The sequence below is a fragment of the Rosa rugosa genome, chromosome 5 (genome assembly GCF_958449725.1).
Source record: "Rosa rugosa chromosome 5, drRosRugo1.1, whole genome shotgun sequence".
Lineage (NCBI taxonomy): Eukaryota > Viridiplantae > Streptophyta > Magnoliopsida > Rosales > Rosaceae > Rosa > Rosa rugosa.
Genome location: NC_084824.1, coordinates 5,727,311 through 5,740,997, shown reverse-complemented (window position 1 = coordinate 5,740,997; position 13,687 = coordinate 5,727,311). Strand labels below are relative to the sequence as shown.

The following is a 13,687-nucleotide window of genomic DNA, read 5'->3' as shown; positions in this document are numbered from 1 at the left end:
GCAGAACCGCCTTCTCGTTTTGGTTTCTTCAAGCACAAAAGTAATCCCACACCTTCCAAATTAACAATCTGTCGCTATTCCAGAATATCTCGAATCTGGTAGTATGGCAATTTCTGTTTTCTTATAACTTTTAAGTTTGATATCGTAAAGATGCAGGGAGCCAGCATGAGTATGGAGCAGGAGCTCTCCTGTGTGGATTGAGCAAACAGGCAGAGGGTATCCCAATTTGTACCATTAATCAGGAAAGATGATGCTCTTTCTTAACCCCATTTTGGTAATAATTCAAAATCCATACATCCATAATTGGAGTCGTATCGATTTCCACCTCATTATTAAACACAGCCACACATCCATTCACTTCAACCATATGGCTGTTCATAGGGTGACCCTTAGCATTCTCTTCCATCCAATGTATGGCCCCATGGATGCACAAATCTCTTTTCGGAAAAAGTAAGGAACAAGACGGAGATCTTCATAGTCCATCTCTGGTAGATCCCTCCATGTAGTATACTTGTACCACTTGGAGTGAAAATTTTGAACATGATAGAACCTCCTCGACGATATGAGCTCACTCGGGATTTGGAGTAACTCAGGTCTCAGGACGATCATCTTTACGTTTCCTTCTTTTGATTTTGCTTCTGGAGCTAGCTTCACATATTACTAAAGATAGTCATCTCCAAACTCTTTCTTACAACTAATGGATCTCACAATCCTTGGTTACATAATGGCATGGCGCAAAATGCAAAGAAAAAACACGTTATACAAATGAAGTTGACATTTTTTTTTTCTGGCAAAATTGAGAAGTCTCATATGAGGTGTAAGCAACATGAACTGTCGAGCAAGAAAGACTGATCATGGTACAATTTTTGAGTGACTGATGTACTTAAATTTGGGCGCTAAGTAACATACGACCTTATACTTGGCTACATGCATAACATAAATTCTACAATTCTGACCCTCCCAGTTGCCACCTGAGACTAACATTGAGCATTCCTCCCAACAATTGCATACTTAAATTAGTCCCTGTCGCTGCAGATCAGTATATGTCTTCTTATTATATATAGATGTTGCCCTCCCTGTCTTCATACTCTTCTTCAAGGTCCGGGCGCCACTTATTCACCCCTTGCCTTGCTTGTATCCTCTTCCACAATTCTTGTGCTTCTCAATTGATGTGATGTTGTTGAAGTTCTTGGTGTTTGGTATGCCAAGGCAAGGCATTCCATGCTGATGGCCGGCGCCATTCCTTAAAATGCCGCTCAAAAGCTCTAACCCCCGGTAACTCTGATTCCCACGTATCTCACACTTGAATTCCTGACCAAGACCATGAAGCTTATACAGCCAGTAAGCTTTCAGTATCATCAGCCTGTGTCTCTTCCTCCTCACGTTTTGCTGCAATTTCTTCATATGTCAAAGCCTGTTTCTTAACAATGTTGTCTTTTGTTCGTTCAATAGCCTCACTCAGTAAGTCACTTAATTTTTTCAGTTTGGCTTCCAAGAAAGCAATGCCAACTTGCTGAGGAGCTACAGCAGCCCCGTTCTGTGCTGAGCCACGTGACCTTTGGCAAAATGCTTCTTGTCCAACTTTTCCAGAGGTTTATCCTTTGTAATTAAGTAGAAGCCTCTCTGCACGTTGCTGAACGGTACCCCCTATCTTCAGTCCTAATGAAGCCAATGCCTCCTTTAGCTTCCTCTCCAATGAACTCAACTTGAGGCTCCTCCTTGAGCAGTATTGCTTCATGTTCCTCATTAGCATCAACAACTAGTGCAGCTGGATGCCTCCTATGGTACTTACGGCATTTCTATCAATCTATCACCGAATGCATTGGTGTCGGTGGCAGTTTGGCCTCCAAGAGCCGCAATCTCGCATTATCGTTATCCTCATAGATCTCAATGAGCCTTTCTGTCGTGGAGATGATGGTGTTGATCATGAGGCGGACACGGCCGTGGCTCTGAGCCAAGCGTTCCTTGTTGCTCCTCGACTCGTTCTGAAAGTCCTTCACTATCAGACGCTCCAACCGCTCCACCTCCTCGTGAGCGCCACTCGTCACCTCTCTTTATAACAAAAAAAATGTGTTATTGGGTTATACATTAGAATTAAGTTATGAGATGCTGCTATAACTCAAAGTCTTAGTTGTATTGTTACTTAAGTTGTATCAAAATTCCCTTAATTCGGGTTTGAGAATCTGGAATACTACTAGTTTTCCCTCTCTTGATTCATAGTTTTCATGTTCATATATTAGCTTAGGAAGCTACAGCAAATTCATGTTCCAATTGTAGAGTGATGCGCGTGAATTTATGTGCAGATCATATGATCCAACCATGAAGAAGAAGAAGAAGAAGAAGAAAACCAAAACTGAGCCAGCCAAGATTGACAGTGAAGATGTCCTTCTCCGACTCCCATACTACATAATCCTGGACATCTTTTGCAAAATCCCCACCAAAAAACTACTTCAGTTCAAAACTGTGTGCAAGTCTTGTCACTCTTTCCTCTCCGATCCTCAGTTCGCCAAAGACTTATCTTCTCAAACTCCTCCTTGCTTTATGATGTCGAGAAGCCCCCCGAATGGCTTGTTTATAGTCGATCCTGAAAAGGCCTCGTGCCCGGACGGCCTCTTACTTAGGGTGCCTAAGCCTGCTAACGATGATCCATATTGGATACGTGATATCGTGGGTTCATGCAATGGCCTCCTCTGCATACGCCACTCTCGCTTCTTCAAGCATAAAAAACAGCCTAATTTTTTCGCTTTTTACCTTTTGCATCCCATTACTGGTGAGACTTTAGCTCTTCCGAGACTCAAGAACGTTCAAAAGAGTGGAGCCTTTATGTGCTTATGGGTTTGGTCCCATCACCCACGAGTATAAGCTATTAGTTATTATGCCTTCAGCTCCACAATCTGATGAATGGAAGGCAATGGTGCTGACGGTTGGCTCAAAGAGTTGGAGAAGCATTGGGAGTTGTAACCGTCCTGGTAGCCTGCGAGAAGAGATGATTTATTTGAATGGTTTTATTCATTGCTTTGATCATAAGAGTTATTCGATTCATGCATTCGACATTGAAAGTGAGCGGTTTCAAGAGTTTCAGGTTTCTGCTCTGAGAGAATCTAGTAGTCATTGCTTTGACAGGCTGGGACTAGGAGTCTCGCCTGACGCAGTCGGATTGAGTGATAACTAGGTTTACCAGCAATAAACCTAACAAAAGGGTTCTGGAGTCCACTAGAGATAAAAGAGAAAATTCTCTATTTTTATTGATAAAAGATGAAAGATAGGTTCTGCAGCCGCTTGCGACTGCATAAATAAGAGAAAAGTAACCCTAGGGCGACTAACAATGAAACCCTAAAGCCCATGGGTAAAAACGAAAACAACCCAAAAATAACTAGGAAAACCAAAACTCCGAAAAATAGAAAAATGCAGTTTTGAGGTCCTAAACGAGCCCGAAAGCCCGAAAAATGCCACAGCTCATGGCAAAGCCATGAGTCTTATTTTTGGCTCGATTCCCTTTCCGGAAAGGCACGTCCCAATCGGACACCGAGCTGTTTCGTGTCTACTAGTCACTTTTCGTTTTCCTCCTTTAGCACGATCCAACTGTTCTTCGAATTGGGCTGCCATCCGTTCTGCATCAGTGTTGGAAGGCTGTCTCTCCCTAACTGATTTTAAGTAGAATGATCGTGATGTTGAAGGTGTTTGGGTGATGAAGGATTATGGTGTTAAAGAGTCTTGGACCAAAGAGTTTGAAATTAGAGAATCATGTGAACTACAACCCTTGAAATTTACAGAAGGAAAATTTATTGTGGTATGTTATGATCGAGTTTATGGAATAAGTTTGATGGCTTATACTCCTGGAACAAGGAGCATTGAGAGGATTGAGGCAGTTGGTATGGCGAGGGACAGTTTTAAGCGGATTCGGTTCAAAAGCATAAGGCTCTTAATTTGTTCCAAACTAGGTTTCGCTCAAGGATATCCTCGGGGTTAGCTAGCTCTGAAGATGGTACGTTGGAAGTTGGAACTATATATGTCTGAGTCCGTTGAGTATTTGGTGGTATGGCTTGTTTTTCTTGCTATCTGTATTTGGTAGCATGGTAAGGTCGTTCTTTGTTTGCAATATCATTTTTCATGAAAAATTCTAAAATGGTTTTTAGGTACTCAAAATATGTTACTGATGATTATCGATCCCTTAGTGTATTGTCTCTCCATTGAAAGAGAAAGAATTAGAGAATAATATTGTCATTTCCAACTAAAAATTGAGTGAAAGCTTATGTATACTCTTAGCTTTTAACGGAGATTTGACGAAAAATAGACGGAGGTATGAAGTTGATCAATTTTTTTTAAGTTTAGGTACCTCTTTAATTACTTTTAAAAGTTGAGTATCATTCTGTCCAGTGCAAGAAAGTAATTATAAATATAAGTGACCCAAGCACTTGTATATACGTCCATAGTCCTGATCTATAAAAAAAAATTGAGTGTTTTCTATCTTTGGTCTCTTGCCGCCTAGGGTTTCTGAGCTCTGGCAGTAAATGATATGATTCACAGTGTACGAGTTCCTTGCTTATGAGAAAGTGAGAAACAACCCAAACCCGGCCCAAATAAAACTATGAAGCTACAAAAGCAATAGGAAAGAGATTGGAGACCAAGTTAATCTAGAGACCAAAATAACTTAACAACATTATTCGTGAAATTCTAACAGTTGTAGAATATGAAAATGTAAAAACATATACAGATTTGAACCATCTTTCCCGAACAAGCTAGAGATTTGAGGTGAAAAACTGAAAACCTTACACTAGTCCAATCCAACAAACTGCAGATTTACATGCCAATTGAGCACAAATGCGTGGGAAATTACTCTAAACTTCTAAAGGCTGTAGACATTTCAATTAATGATGATGACATCACATATTCAAGTTTCACAGTGATGAGATCCATTCTTATCTCGAGAAATAGTTGCTTGCTAGTTGTAGCAACCAGTGGAACTAGCAAGCAACTGATTAAAACATTGCTTGTATATGTCATGCTTGTATTCGGCAGGTATCAGATTTTTTTTCCTTTTCGAAAATCTTGTTCTTTTTTTTTTTCTCGAGGGGCATATTTATCTTTCTATTGTTGTGTTCCTCATGAGGCGAACAAAAAAGACAATTACTTCTCTCTTTTGGCTACTTCTTGAGATAGTGGAACAAAGTATTTGGTACAAAGTCTTCAAAGTCAACTTGTAAACACTAAAAGAATGTGGTAATGGCTAGAAGAGCTGCCAAACAAGAAATCCATAGCATCCATTACTTAACATAAGAAGTTTACATAAAAGAGAGCATTAAGCAAAAGCAAGGAAACCAAACAACTGATAAAATATCCAAAAACAAAGTGCAGACTGCAGACAATTGATCAAAATCCTATCTCCTTTGGAATCTAGAACGATGAATGTCATAAAACAAAGTGTCTACGTCCTTCAATCAATCTCCCCGTAAAAACTGAGTGAGAAAAAGCTTAAAGGAAGGTCGCCTCTTGCAAAAGCAGAATTTCCAATTGCCATGTGCTGGGGCTATTTCAGGTACCTCAACATCAAGTCTGCAAATATATTTACATTGGTTTAAGCAATATCAAAGTTTTGAAGTTAAGGTTGATGATTGGTAATCAATATGAGCAAAACCCTACAAGAGAAAGTTTAAGTACATACGGCAGCAGCATTAGGTTCGATAGATTTGGTTTCGTCGGCTTTAAAATTGTCATCACCTGTACAAAAGGATTTACAAGTCACAAGTCTTTTCTATCTGGAATCTGATTTATGTTTCACAACAAAAACAAGAGCTGATAAAGACAAATGGAAGTCTTCCTCGATTGTTAAAAATGGATGGGATCTCCAATTATTTGGAGTTAGGAAAGGCTAATAATTGTTTCTGGTTACCAACTACATTACACTATACCTCCATCTTCAGGCAAATCAGAGGTCCAGAGAGTGAGGTTGTCTCTCAACAGTTGCATGATAAGGGTGCTGTCCTTGTATGACTCCTCACTCAAGGTGTCCAACTCTGCAATTGCCTCATCAAAAGCTTGTTTAGCCAAATGACAAGCCCTAAAGGTTTCAATAACAAACATCGTATCAGGACCTAACTATTCAGATGAAGAACAAGCAAAAGATGGCAACAGATGTAAAGTAATAATACCTCTCGGGAGAATTCATAATCTCATAGTAGAAGACAGAGAAGTTGAGAGCTAGACCAAGACGGATTGGGTGGGTCGATGGGAGATCTGTGTTTGCAGTGGCTGAAGCAGCCTGACATAGGAGAGCGCATCAAATTATAGTTGGGGTAAAAAATGAAACATATATAGCATTGATGAACCATTTGTATGAGAGTGGTCGAGTTAACATGCCTCATATCCCTTGAGTGACTGTTCAGCTGCCTCTTTTCTGTCCTGGTCAGTCTTGAACTCAGCAAGGTACCGGTAATAGTCACCTTTCCTGAAACATGAATGCCATAACACATTAGTCAAAACAACACTATTAATCACAGAACAACAGGACAAGTAATGTTTAACCTATCCCTCAAGCATGACCTAGGAGAGATACTTATCAGCATATATATTTGCGATTTTTCTGTTTGGGAATATGGTCCATGCATACAAACCAATAAACACAATAAAGAAAATTGACGGGAAATAAAAGTGAGAATTGGGCAGATTGAGACCATTAGAGTATGTGACTCACATCTTGTAGTAGAAAACAGTGGCCTCCCCGGAGCTGGAAGACGGAATCAGGTGCTTGTCAATGATAGTGAGAATGTCACTGCAAATCTTGGAGAGTTCCTCCTCCACCTTCTGGCGGTAACTCTTGATCAGCTTGACATTGTGCTCATTCCCTTTAGACTCTTCCTTTTGCTCAATGGAAGACATGATGCGCCAAGACGCCCTTCGAGCACCTATCACATTTTTGTATCCCACAGACAAAAGATTCCTCTCTTCCACAGTCAGCTCAAGATCAAGCTTCGCAACTTTCTTCATACACTCGACCATTTCTGCACCATTAATCAAACATATGATATATTTCAGAGACAAATTCTTCATCAAATACAAATAATAGTCAATGACTCGTTTCCGATCGATCACTACTCTTAAGCAAGTAATTTCCTCTACAATCAAATTCCACACCGAAACGAGACTAACTTGTCATCAATTTATGGTGAATCAAAGTCCACCAGGTGCTTAACTTGTCATCATCGAATATCAGTTTAGATTACTCTAACAATCTCCTTTGGATTAATTGAGCATTATCGGCGCCATCGGTGTTTATTCTGATCTTCCTTCAATTCATATATATATATATATATATATATGGATCAAACATGCACATAAGCAATCATACTAATACTAATACTGTAGGATCCTATACAATGCTGACTGACTCAACAACGTACATGAATGAAGAATCAGATGCCAGTTTTAATAAACTGAAATATATATATATATATAAATCAGAAGAACAGAAGCAGAAATCAATACTAGATCCGAGTGTGAGTGTTGCATGCACCTTCGTAACGCTCGGCCTGCTCGGCGAGCTTGGCCATGTAAACCTGGGTCTCTCTCTCCTTCTCGGGCGACGACATCGTTTCACAGGAGAGATGATGATCAGCGCGGAAATGAGCGAAGGCGGAAGACGATCAATAGGTGAAACTGAAATAGAGGAGTTTGATGAGGAAAATGGGGAGGGTGGCCTTAAATAAGGAAACAACCCGGTGTTAAGGTTCGAGCAAGTCGCGGGGTGAGGACGACCGGATCTGGACCGTCCGTTCGCCTGTTTGAAAGAGGAAGCGCGCAATTTGTGACTTTGTGAGACACGAGAGGCCTTTGAATACTTGCCCTTCTATCGGAGGGGCTTTTCAGCATTTTCACTCTACAATTTTCAATTTTTTTTTTTTTTTGTTTAATCACTCACGAAATTATAGTTTTGGTCTCTATTTCTTCATTGGCCAAACGATTAAATCTTTGTTTGAGAGACTTGAAGAGAAGAAGAATCATTCCTTTACTTCTTATTTATAATTTTCATCGTCTCTAATTCTACTTTTTTAAAAAAAAAAATGAAATTGTGATTTGCGATATCTTTTCTCAAATTCATACTGATTAATTAACCAATAAACCATAATGAGGATGTGAGTATGAAGCCGGATTCCCTTCCAATCACTTCGAAGCTATAACTTGCTCCTTAAAGTGAATCTGTTTGTTCCAAATACAATGAACAACGTGTAGAGAGGTTGGTTTTAGAATAAATTAGTTTGACACGATTTATTCTTAAAAAAGTTTTGTTAACGTGACTCCTTGTATAGAGAGCATAGGTCTTTCCTTTGGTTCCAAACGGTTTATTCATAATGGTCTAAGAAAAAGTAAAGGGTGCATACATCAATGAGTGATGTCGGAATTTCGTCGAAACCATCATTTGTATTCACTTAGCAGAAGGCGGAATTGATCGAGCACATGTACATCCTTTATGGTTATAGAGTCATTACTCAATTGGTATGTTGTACTATTCTACCAATAAAATTGGTACTTTGATGGATTTAAAGTGAGACATGGTCGGCATGATCATTTTTTCCCAGTCTGATAGCGCGTACTAGCTAGAGAGTACGTAGCTTCTTTATTGTTCTTTTAAACACATGAGAACAGATTCAGGCTTGATAGTTTAACGTTATGTTATGAGTAGGGTGATTAGTGATTTTTGTTTATATGTTCATTCTACTTTTTAACATTTATACATTCCGCAAGATTGGGTGAGTGAACGCATTTTGTTGTTACATATAAATAGGGAATAGCAGAGCACTCCCATGATCAATCATCAGTTGTATGATTCTATCAGTATTCTTTCGTTCCCATGCCACCAGGTCATATACCGCACGAAAATCAATTTGCAGTCATCATCAAAAGAAAAGCAAGAAAGAAAAAGAAAACATGCCATAATTCATTCATACCCATTACCTCTATCGAAGCCCAACAAAGAAAGAATTGTTGTAAATCATTATGGCTATATCATGTAAATAGATATAGGGTAAATCATTATGTTGTTATAGGCTTACCCTTTCCATGTTTTATGGATGACTTTAGGAATCCTTGTTTTATGGAGGACTTTAGGGGTCCTTGTTTTATGGAGGACTTTAGGCTACATGTTCCCTATCTTCCACTATATGTAGTCCATTTCTCATCCATGTTAGAAGAGAAAAACAGAAAATACTACACTCCCTCTCTGCATTAAAACTCTCTCTCTCTCTCTCTCTCAAGTTCTTAGAAGCAAAGCTCTCTCCATTTTCTGAAACACTTTCTATGTTAGTTTTACAACACGTTATCAGCACGACTAGCTCTAGGATTCGGATTGCCGATCGACAAGAGAAGAGGTGAATAACTCTTGGGTTGTAGAAAAGAAGAGGTTCATCATTCAATCAACATCAATCTACCAGCTCTACAACCAAGTATGTTTTTCCAAGCAAAAACAGATTTTACTGTTTCAGTTTACCTTCTGTCCTCTGTGTTCCCGTATTTATTTAAAATAGTAATTCAACTCCAAAATTCACCAAATTTTGTATGCTGGAGTCCTTGTATGTTTACTGCATCTCTATAATTTTTCATATTTTTCTGGGTTGTTTTGGTTGGGATTTTGGTTTGTTTTTCGACTGCTATTCAGTAGAAGCTGCAATCACGATTTATGACTTTTATTGAAGCATCTAGTTTAACTTAATCATCTATGAGAGACACTTATTTCTCTTGCACTATAATTGGCATAATGGAATGAGTAAAAGGAAAATCAATAGCTTTTTAATTTAGCTATTAATTCATGTATATTGTGACAAATATCTATAAATACTTGTTTGGACTTTGTGATAATGATACATCTTTCCTTCATTATTTATTATGATAATGTTTTGTGGTGTTACCTGCTCATATTAAATTTAAATATTTTACCCGCTTAAATTCTTTGCATTAGAATATATATGTGCGGAATGCAGGTACTTAACGAACCGGAAGTTCACACACATAAACATTGAACCAAAATTTCATACATAAATATTGAACCAGAAGTTCACATATAGTATCGAACCTGTAGTTTTGACAACACTGAAATATTATGAATCTTTCCAAGTAGGCTCACCCAATTCGATGTGATGTCTAGGCAAGATACAATGAGGCTGTGTACTTAAGAGAGCCTCGCTCCACCCAAACCTCATACTCTTACCTGGTCGTATTTAATTGGAGTTACCAAAAGGGTTGAGTAATAACTTTTCATTCCTTGGCAGACCAGCTTGAGCCCAGCAGGCCCACTCTCCCTCTGCGGGACCTAGCAGCCCAGCAGGCCTCACACACCATTTAAATTACGCATGAAAGGCCGGGTCACAAGCCCGCAGACTAAGCCCGATAGGCTTCACTATCAAGCCCACTCCTTTGGTCCAGCAGAATCAAATAAAAGGAAAAATGATTTGATTCTACTGAGATTTGAACCCAGACAATGTACATGTCATTATGGCTATTGCAAATAAATTCACCATATTTCATATGTGTAATTAATTGCCAGAAGCATTTATTCACATAATTGTGTGACAATTAATATGTTATTTTACTAGCATGCAATTAATATCTCAATTAATTTGTGATTTTTATTTATCCAATTTGTGAGATTATTTCAATTTGCTCAATTCAATATTATTGTGTTACTTGTCTAAATTTTCGCACTAGAATATATGTGTAGAAAATGCAGGTACCTAATGAACTAGAAGTTCTAAATGAACCAGTAGTTCATACACATATCGAACTTGTAGTTTCGATAATGCCATTTAAGAAACTTGAAGTTTCCTTCATAAATTCACCACACATGATAAAACCAGTAGATTTTACATGTTTAATCCGATTTTTCATACCATGTTATAGAACCTGAAGTTCCTATTAGTTGCTTATGGACGATATTACCCAAAGCACTAAGATTATTTGTTCCTTTCCTGTAAGAAATACCAAATCTCAACAAACTTGACTTTGTTTCTTTGGAGGTTTCCGGAAGAAACTATCTAAAGTGGTTCAAGATGTGATAATTCATCTAACTGCAAAGAAGATGAGATCAACAATCAATGCTAACAATGTCGTCATTGAGACTTTTAATATGAGTGCCATAATTTTCAAAGGAAACATATGGAGAAAACACTCCAAGTTGAGTATCCGATGAAGAGGATACACAGATTCTTTGGGTCGCTCTAGAAGAGCACTTTCACCATCAAATGACCATTTTCTTGCTTGAAGCAAGACATGATTGGCAGAACGAAATTAGCCCATATGACCGTCTGCCACTTGGCCAAAGCCCAAGAGGCCATGTAATCAGGCTCCACGTGGCCAAGGCCCACGTGGTAGGAACCATGATGCCATAACTCAGCAAGCCCGAGTTGAAAGGAACACTGGTCCGGCCCGCTTCCACCAGAATCGATCAGCATGATCTTTGTTATCAATGTGGAGGAATTGACTGCTAGTCCCGCACCTGTTGTGCGATAGCCTAAGCAGTAGATGAGTATTACGCCAGTCGCAGAACTCGAAATACCAACTTTATTAAATGGTCATTTTCTATCGATTCCACACTAGAGATCATGGATTTTCAGGCAGTTACTGAACATACCGAGGATTAGAACTCGAAGACATGGGTATAATTGGCCCCTTGTGCCATATCTATTTCATCTTAATGAATGAAACATCTTCGGATTTTGGTGATTTATGTTTTCAATTATTTTGGATTATAGAAATGTGGTTATGTTCGAATATATTTAATTCAATAAACTTATTCATACATGTGATCCATTGAATTAAATAAATGAATAGGCATATTCTGTGGGGAAGTTTGTTGTCTGGTTAAAAGTGCTATTACGCACACCATACTCCGAGATCGGAGATATGTTTCAAACTTATTGCCCATGCATACCTCTGTGACAACCATATCAGGCCAATCCAACCTGATAGAGGGCTATGGCAAAGCCCACTTTATGTTGTCCAATGGTACTGAATTTACCATTAATGAGGCCTTATATTCTCCACGTTCCAGAAGAACGTTATTGAGTATTAAGGATATTCGAACCAACATTTATCACGTTGAAACCCCTAAGAAAAATGAGTGTAATATCTTTGCATAACCTCTGAATGTGCGGCCAGAAGCGTATATTGGAGAAATTGAAATTTGTTAGCCAGAAGCTAACCAATTCGAGCAACTACTTGCTATGGCATGACCATTTGGGACACCCAGGTCAAAGTATGATGCACCGTATCCTCAACTTATCACACGGGCATCCCCTTCTGAATAAGGGTCCTGTGTTTAGTAACACATTACGCCAAACTTGCTCGTTAGGAATGTTAAACTCTAGACCATCATGTGCAAAGACTAGTATATACACACACCATTTTTCTGCACAGAATGCAAGGAAAATTTGTGGACCTTTCCAACCACCATGCGGACAATTTAAATATTTCATGGTTGTGGTTGATGTATCGACAAAGTGATCACATGTTACACTATTGTCCACAAGAAAATGCTGCTTTTGCTAAACTCTCGCCCAGATCATGAAATTGTGGATCACCACTCGGATTATCCCATAAAGTCCATAAGACCTGATAATGCCGGAGAGTTTACAGATTGTCACTTTGATGAGACAGTCTTCCCGCCGTTAGGGGGAGATAAGAACGTTACCGTTCCTGATGAACGACGTGAATTGACGTGGAATGTCCCCACTATGTCTCATCTCGATCCCCGAACCACACAATGCGATAGTGAAGTGCGGAGAATTCTAGATCTACAAAGTGTAGCCCAAAATATGCCAGACGCTTTCTCTGATCTAGCTAAAGTGACGAGATCACATATACCTGCTACAAATGTGCCTGCAAGAATAGATGTCCCTGTAGGACGCGTTGTCCCGGATGGACGAGGTACGACCATGGCGGCTAACCAGTCACATGTCCCTGCCCAGAAGCGAGGTAGACCACTAGGTTCGAAGGATCCTATCCCCGGAAGAGGGTAAAACCAGCACAAACGAATCCACTAGACATCGCGATCTCAACTGATCCATCTCACGAGATAATTCCAGATTATGGGTCCGTCCTAGAAGAGACAACGTTGGGGGACGCTCCAACGTTTGAACCCACTCTCGAGAATAGAGAAATCTCGATAAATTATGCATGCTTAAGTGAGATTTGGAATCGAAATGAGATTATCATCGATGATATATTTGTATTCGCGGTAGCTACCGAAATTATAACTAGCGATGACATCGAACCTCGCTCCGTTGATAATGTCAACGTAGAGACGACTGGCCAAAATGGAAAGAAGCAATCCAGGTCAAATTAGATTCCTTGACAAAGAGAAAGGTGTTTTGGACCTGTTGTTCCTACACCTCCCCATGTTAAACCTGTAGAATTTAAATGGGTATTTATAAGGAAGCGTAATGAGAAAAATGAGATTGTGATACACAAAGCTCGTCTAGTGGCGCAAGAATTTTCTCAACGCCCTGTGATTGATTACGAGGACGCGTATTCTCCCGTAATGAACGTCATAACGTTCCACTACCTTATCAATTTGGTAGTTTCCGAAAAACTGAATATGCAGCTTATGAATGTGGTCATAACTTATCTCTAGGGGGATCATAATACAGAAATATACCTGAAAGTTCCTGAAGAACTTAATATACCCGATGCAAATAGTTCT

General features: G+C 39.2%; 2 protein-coding genes, 1 long non-coding RNA gene and 1 pseudogene across 3 annotated transcripts; 2 read left to right on the top strand and 2 right to left on the bottom strand.

Annotated features, from left to right (window-relative positions):
* Positions 1–37: 37 nt before the first annotated feature.
* Positions 38–2,264, bottom strand: LOC133711100 (splicing factor SF3a60 homolog; annotated as a pseudogene).
* A 55-nt stretch (positions 2,265–2,319) lies between these two features.
* On the top strand, positions 2,320–3,172 carry LOC133711099 (uncharacterized). Its single transcript, XM_062137267.1, has 2 exons — positions 2,320–2,667; positions 2,783–3,172. The coding sequence occupies exons 1-2, from the start codon at positions 2,320–2,322 to the stop codon at positions 3,170–3,172; spliced, it is 738 nt and encodes a 245-aa protein (XP_061993251.1).
* A 2,065-nt stretch (positions 3,173–5,237) lies between these two features.
* On the bottom strand, positions 5,238–7,676 carry LOC133712514 (14-3-3-like protein GF14 iota). Its single transcript, XM_062138620.1, has 7 exons — positions 7,511–7,676; positions 6,692–6,998; positions 6,358–6,445; positions 6,150–6,259; positions 5,910–6,058; positions 5,663–5,718; positions 5,238–5,553 (listed from the first exon to the last, which is right to left on the bottom strand). Exons 1-7 carry the CDS (start codon positions 7,584–7,586, stop codon positions 5,548–5,550), a joined length of 792 nt encoding a protein of 263 aa, XP_061994604.1. The 5' UTR covers positions 7,587–7,676; the 3' UTR covers positions 5,238–5,547.
* Positions 7,677–8,970: 1,294 nt separating this feature from the next.
* LOC133712814 (uncharacterized) lies at positions 8,971–10,628 on the top strand. The gene is made up of 2 exons (XR_009847622.1): positions 8,971–9,437; positions 10,136–10,628. It is a non-coding gene; the product is annotated as an uncharacterized LOC133712814 (long non-coding RNA).
* Positions 10,629–13,687: the final 3,059 nt, after the last annotated feature.